Genomic DNA, 7,487 nt, shown 5'->3' on the forward strand with positions numbered 1-7,487 from the left:
TCCTTCAGCATTTGCATTTTTAATTATTTTATTTTATTAAGTAAACTTTTGTAAAGTTAATGCCTTTTGAAAAAAACATTTTTTTTTTTCGTCAATGCAAAGATTTTAATCTTTTAAATAATTGCTGGCATTAATTCTATTCATTCTCAATAAATTTATTTTAAATCATCTGTACCATTTATTCATAGAGATTAATAAAACTTAAAAAGCGATATGTAGTCACTTCCAATTTTATGGTAATATTTCATTTTAAAATAGTTACGAAAATGTCACCTGAAAAAGGATGAAAAATAACTCAAACAGTGAAGATAATATTAACTAAAATATTAAACTGCCATTAAGAAACATTCTAATTAACATACCTATTCAGCTCCTCAACTTCATCTCCCTCATCATCATTAAACTCATCCTTAACCTCATTCACAACTTCATCCCCCTCATCATCATCATCCCCTACCTCATCATCATTCTCAACTCCATCATCATCAGATGATGGCACCTCAGCTCTTAACTCCATCATATATTCCTCATCACTGAAATCATAAAAGGAATATATTTTTTCAAATCTGTCTAAGGGTTGTAGATTTTTACTAAAAAAATTCGTGATTTCTAATGGTTTGTTTGATCTGTGAAGGCGACTTCCAGAGTTTCTTTAGGTTTAGAGTGTGGAAAATAAAACAGTGTATCTTAAGAAATTTTGATTTTAATAGGTTTTTGATTGTTTTTTTATTATTGGGTCAGCATTATCGCATTATTAATAGACTGTTCATTATTTTATGTTTATATCATATCTTAGTCGATTTTCACCAGCAGTAGTGCTTTTTGACCAAAATAAGTAAACAGTAAGACCGCTGTTTTAACCCTTTGTGGTCGTATGTCTAATCTCAGCCACCAACGTTTTTTTTAACCGTTCCAGTCGTGTGTCTGCTCTCAGCCACCACAGCAAAGATGTTAGCCACAGTGTAATGCAAACTAAATATATTGCGGCACTGTAAAGATGTAAAGAGTAAAGATTGTTCTGTATGTTCAAACAGAAAAATTAAAGCCGGGAAGACGCCTAACTAATCATTTTTGCGGCGCATGTCCTCGAAAACATGTGCTTCATATTGAAGACTGCTTTGAAAGATACCACGCGAGACCTATAAAATATAATTTTTAAAATCTGTAAATAAATATGTTCAAATAAAATTGAAACATATTATTGTGTTACATATATCTAAAGTATAAAAAGGATTTAATAAATTATATTTTCCTTCATAATTTTGCATATTATGTATTATTGTTAGTTATGTATTACTTTACTGAAAATTAATTCCTACCAGTATGACACCCATGTATGAACTTAATACGACCACAAAGGGTTAAATGTTTCGCTGTTTTTAATTGCGTTCTTGCTTTCTGTGTAAATTTTTCAAGTATTCAAAAGGGTGCTTTTTTATTGAAAAAAAAGAAAGAAAATTATGACAAAAGGCATGAAACTTTAGGGATATAACTACTTACAAATCAATTTCATCCAATTCAATATCATCCAAATCGAATTCATCTTCGAATTCACTACCATCCTCATATGCTGAAATATTAATTAAAATTAAATTTAATAATTTGAATAGAAAACTAGTTTTAAAATAATCTCTGAAGTGTTTATTCTGCTCAATAATAAAAGAAATTCATAAAAAAGGTAGAAAATCTTCTTTGAAAAAGGTATGTAATTTTGGAAACCTCCATTTTATTAAAAAAAAAGTTTTAAAAAAATAGCCGTATGGTTGTTTTTCGTACGCTGTAAAAATGTAAATAATCAATAAACGGTATTGATCAACACTGCTTAATCAAGCGCAAAACTGAAAACCATATACCGACACATTTATTGAAGCTTGAATAATTTCATTTTTTCTTTAATTTTTATTTTATTAATTTTAACATAGATTTACTCTTGGAGTTTCCCGGTGACTTAACGTTATTATATTAAGCAAAACCCGCTTTTTAAAATTCAATATAAATATTAACTATATTCAGTGTAATTTGACATTGTGCAATTGCCAAAATACTCAGTATCCATTGTCAAAATTTACCTCATTAAAGCAATTTTATCCTTTATTCCTTTAGGAAAGTCCTAAGAAGCTTATTATACTAAACACTAATATAAGTAGATTTAGATCCCATTACCACAGTGTAAGTGGCTCATATTACTAAAATGAATGAAGCAGCATTGCAACAGTATTGGTGATTTTTGGGAATCCAAGAATAAGTGCGTTTTCTCTATGTTCGGGTTCTTGGCCAAAGGATACGCCTTTGTTCGCCAAGTTCGGGTTACTAAGCTGGACAATGATGGTTAATACGAAAGATGTCATTACGTTTGGACTATTAAAGGATTAAATTTCTTGTTTATGATAACCCGTTGAGAGGCCTTCTATCTTCTAGGAGGTATTGGAAGAACACAACAAACTCTCACCAACACTTACTGGCAATATAAAAATGCGCCAATGTCAGTATTCTTAGATGCAAAAATAATTTAATGCATCTGGTAATGATTTGACACATCTCATTCAGCATTACAATATCGAAATCAAACTTTTACCTTTTCTTTTCGATTGTTTACAAATATATATCTATCGTTTGGCGCTTTCCAAATTTATGCCAAGGTTAGGGAAAATGCTTTACAAATGGATTAAAAGCATCTCAGCTTGGGGGAAGCTTAATTATTCATTGGAGATTACATTTAACTACTTGAATGAATGTGATAACACTTCTTTCGGCATTGCCTTGAAATATCATACAATATTTCATAGTTTTTTTTAACACATTCTGATTGGTATTTACACCAGTTTTTATTTATTGTGAATTAATAACACTCAAATGGTTAAATAACATTCTAGCGTAATATTTTGACTGTTTTAAATGTTTGAGTCAGATATATAAAAACATAAAATCTATAACATATTTATATTTCTCAATAAAAATGTACAATTGGTTGCCGCTTTTCAAGTTTTTATTTGGAATTTTTTCTTCTTTTTTATATTTTTATACAGAAAACAGGGAAAACTGTTTCAAATTAAGATTTTTTTTGTTTTCGACAAATTGAGCAAAATAGGAAATAAGAAATCTGGATAGAAATGTCTGGAAAATGGCAGATTTAACATTCAGTTTAAGCTTCAGATTGGAGTGCCCAATCCACAAGCGGTACCCAATTCTATACTCTTACCTGTTTTCCCTGCAAATTTCTATTTGAATATTTCTTCATTTGTTATTTAATACTGTAGTGCACCAAAAGTTAAATTGGATTACCCATTTTAAAAAGAGAAGTTTTATTAAATTATACATAAAGTTGTTTTTTCAATTTAATACAAATAGTATCATTTATAAAATATGCTCAAACATTTTTTGTCAATTTTTTTTAATGCTTACGAAATTTTCTCAATCTTCATTAAATTGAGGTTTCTGGGAAAATTTTTTATCTCTGTAAGGAAGTTTCATATCTTTTTAACAATATTGTAGGTACATTTGAATAAATAATAAAATTTTTTAAAAAATATTAGGAAGTATGTTTTTATACACTTACGATTAGGTCGGGGATACTTTTCCCTTTCCTTTCTCCAATGATTCAAAAGAGCAAAACGATATAAATCGCTTTTATCCATAATTCTCACTTTTTAATCTCACAAAAGACAACCAGCATTTGAGAAATCTCAAACAAGAATGAGTAAAATAAAACTTTTTTAATCAGATGCTTCGTTTGCAACAATGTGAACAATTGTTTAAACAATATCTTTCTTAAAATTTTATAAAACTCTCGATTAGTTTATTGTTGTCAAAGTTTCATTGTTAAGTATTGTTGGAAATATTTTCAAAACTTGGTTACTCTAAGTGCAAGAAAATATAATATTAATGATCGATTTTAGATTTAAGTTTAAAAAAAACTGATTTTTTTCCATTCACTTTTATTTATTTAAAGGATACAATTAACATAGAAAAAATTATTTTAACTTTGCTTTAAGCAAAACCTATAAAAACAGGGAAGAGATTATTATTTTCTGTATAAAAAATTCATTTTTTAGGAAATTAACTATTTAAATTTAAGCCATCTCAAGGAGTTTATCTATACATAGGGCAAATATGGGTTCCACTTCCCCACAATACTATACTGATCTTAAATAATTTTATATAAATTTATTTTATTTATTTTTATTATTTGCTTACTTTATCTATCATTTTTATTCAGTGTTGCGAAATGAACTGACTCACTTATTCATTTATTTATTTAGTGGTTTTGAGAAAAAATTTTAAATTTCAATTTTAGTAAAAATTTCGAAAACCGATAGTAGACTGGTTAAAGCGCTAAGCTGTCATTATCAAATTTTGGGCTCGATCTCTGGCAGCAATTTAAAGTCTACCCAGCTTCAAAACGATGGGTACAAGTTTGGCTGTGAAGTAAGGGCTGTCGATGAGCAGTGCTGAACGCATTGCCACCATTTTGGTGTTTATCTCCAAATTTTGAATCTTAAACCTTTTTAACACTCTATAACCCACAACGGGATTTTGCTGGAATGTTTAATGCTTTTAGTAAAAATTTAAAACCAATGATCTCTATAGCAACGAAAAACATTAAATTAAAATTAGTTAAAGTAGTACACCTAATATTTTTTAAATTGCATAAACTTCAATTATATCTTTTATTTTACACTTAATTAAGATAAAAGCTGAATAATACAAATATTCCCTCATTGCATGTGTTGAATGTTTTTACTTTTTTCAAATCAAATTGCCGTCATATCATCGGTAACAATATAGCTGAATTTGAGCATAGAAATGATCTTTAATGTTTAAACGCAAGGGCAAAACCGAATACTGAAAAGAGGAAGAAACCACTTGAAAAAATATTAGTTGAATTTAATATTAGTTCTTAATACATTATATCATTAAAAAATGCGTTACTTTGCATACTGTGAATTTTAGTACAAAAGAAAATAGAAAGATTTTTACGCCTTAAACTCTTCCTTAATTAGCTGAAATTTAAATTCAGTTTAATATTTAAAGCAAATTTTAAATTGAAATCTAAAACTTGTAAAAAATTATAAAGAACAAAACAAAATCCATCGGTTTGGAAATAATAGAGTCATAACAGATTTAACTCAAGATAACTAAACATTCGTCTAACAGAATACCGACAGAGACGGGCTTATACTAGTTTACTGAAGAGGTTTCGGGCCTGGGTTGGCTCTGACTCCAGATAAAATGTTCATCAATTTTTTTTTACTACTTTCAAGCAAACGTTGTGTTCAGTTATTAAGTGTAAAAATTTAATTACGTTAAAAGGTCTTAAAGGAATAATTCCCCTGTTTAGACAAAAGCCTTTATCCGACGTATATCTCAGGCTGTAATGGACTCTGGTTCTATCTTGTGTATCTCGAGCTCGGGTAAGAATTTTTCGGGCTCCGACCTACAAAACCGAGCCCTTATTCATTCTACAGAATACAGCCAGTTTTGTGAATGACAGAAATTCTCGCTATAGTCTCACTACTTCACTCACAGCATCGTAAATAGTAAATTGAGTTACGAGAGGTGGTAGCGCGTTATTTTTAGAAATATGTTTTAATCGTCGTCGAATATTCAGTTTAAACAAGTAGAAATTTTATTTTATAGCAGCCGACCCAATTTATGGGTTTACGACTTCTAATGTTCAACTCCGTAGCCTTGTAATTTTGAACTCAATCCAGAAAACAAGCAACTCCTGGATCAAGTATTGGGAGAAACTTGCCTTCATGGAGGACTTTTTGATGGAACTAACCCGATTTTGCGTTATATGGAGAGGAAGACCGTGAGAACCTCCCACTGAAAGTCTGAAGGCAAGGAGACTAACCCATGATCCATCTGGTGACTGTGGTCAGTGTGAGCCAGATGCGGAATTCATATCTACAAGCCATCGCTGAGATTCGTATCCGGGTTACCTCATTAGAAGGAGAACACTCTATCTCCTGAGCCACCACGGCTCACTTGTGGAAATTCAGGTCAATGCGCCGTAATCTGCTTTTTAAGTTTTTTCTGCATTCTATTATGCTCTATATTTTTAATTCTGTGAATGATAGAAACGGGGAGTGTCAGCACATGTGTGCAACAAGATTGTTGGTGGAGAACACAAACTATAATTTCTACTATATATTTTTATTATTGAAATATTTTACTTCTTAAATTTTGATAATTTCTATGAAATAAAAGGTTTTTTTTTTAAATTCTTATTAATTGAATTATATACTAACACTGGTTTAAGTGCAATTACCTATCCATCCTCATTACTAACTTCAGTAATGAATTTTCCGACATTTTAACCAAATCCAATCCCAAATGATAAGTTTCCTGTATCGTCGCTTTGAAACTGAACCGTAATAACTCAAAAAAAAAAAACAAAAAAAAAAAATCGAAACACGAGATATTTGGGTCATTTTGTGTAAAAAAAAAATCACCATTTTAGAGAAACAACGTGTTATTTTCATAAGTTCTATAAAATTAATTTAGAGAGCAGATGAATCGCTATCGCAATGGTGCGATTCGCTTTCTTGAAAAGTTAGAAATCGTTCTCCTGAAAAACTTGCTTTTTTGAGTTACCGCGGTTTAGTTTCAAAGCGACGTTGTTGTCAGCCTTAACTCTTTCATTAATATGGAGTGGATGTATAGTCAGTCAACAAAGTCAAAACATGGCTTTTGCTGAGCCATATTAAAGTTTTACTCAAGGTAAAACCGAAAGAATTTAAAAACCTAAAATTTAAATTAAAGGAGGTCAGAAAGTCCTCTAGAGTTCTGGAACCTCCGTTTATCTGAAAGTCTCCTTACAAAAAAATAATATATTCAAAAACTAACACAGCACATTTAAAGTTAAAGTAAATTCTGAAGAATTATTGAAACTGCCGTTTAAACTAAATTCGTATCCGTTAAAGTTAATTTTGAAGTGAATTTAAAGTTTTCCCCTCCCCCCCCCCACTCAAGAGGTCTGTACATTTATACGGGATGCTTTAAACCATCATACAAGAGTTTCATATCCAACCCATTTGTAAAAGCATACAATAAAATCATTTTCTTAAGAATAAAGTGTGCTTCATGTTTCAAACTTTTTTCAAGTGATAGGAATTATATCAATGAATACAAACACATTTAAAAACATTCTCTTTTATTAGTACCTATAACAATTACATTGTTTCAGATTAAAACAATATTTTACAAAATCTACATTTCAGCGAAACAGATTATTTACATTTAAAGAGAAATACGAGATACAATACAACTATAGAGATAACAAAAAGTGCAAGAACTGTCTCAAAACTAAACAGTACCGATGCATGTCTTTAATTTCATTTAAAGAATTGAAATGTGTTTAATATTCCAGTTAAAGTTTTAAAATAGTTTAAGCACTAAGATTGTGACCTATAAAACTGCCAAAATTATGGAGTCTTAATGCTTCAAAGTAAATCAGAATTTAATCCAATTTCAAATTTACGCAT

The 7,487-nt window shown here is 29.8% G+C and overlaps 1 protein-coding gene across 1 annotated transcript in view; it reads right to left on the reverse strand.

The window, feature by feature from the left end:
- The window catches only part of LOC107454071 (uncharacterized), an 11,085-nt gene extending 6,618 nt beyond the window's left edge, over positions 1-4,467 (reverse strand). The window contains exons 1-3 of the mRNA XM_071177003.1: positions 4,389-4,467; positions 1,501-1,570; positions 363-533 (exon numbers count right to left, since the gene is read on the reverse strand). Of these exons, the coding sequence (XP_071033104.1) occupies positions 363-533; positions 1,501-1,570; positions 4,389-4,467 (320 nt within the window). The remainder of the gene's footprint in view (positions 1-362; positions 534-1,500; positions 1,571-4,388) is intronic.
- Positions 4,468-7,487: the final 3,020 nt, after the last annotated feature.

Source organism: Parasteatoda tepidariorum, chromosome 2 (genome assembly GCF_043381705.1).
Source record: "Parasteatoda tepidariorum isolate YZ-2023 chromosome 2, CAS_Ptep_4.0, whole genome shotgun sequence".
In the NCBI taxonomy this organism is placed as follows: domain Eukaryota; kingdom Metazoa; phylum Arthropoda; class Arachnida; order Araneae; family Theridiidae; genus Parasteatoda; species Parasteatoda tepidariorum.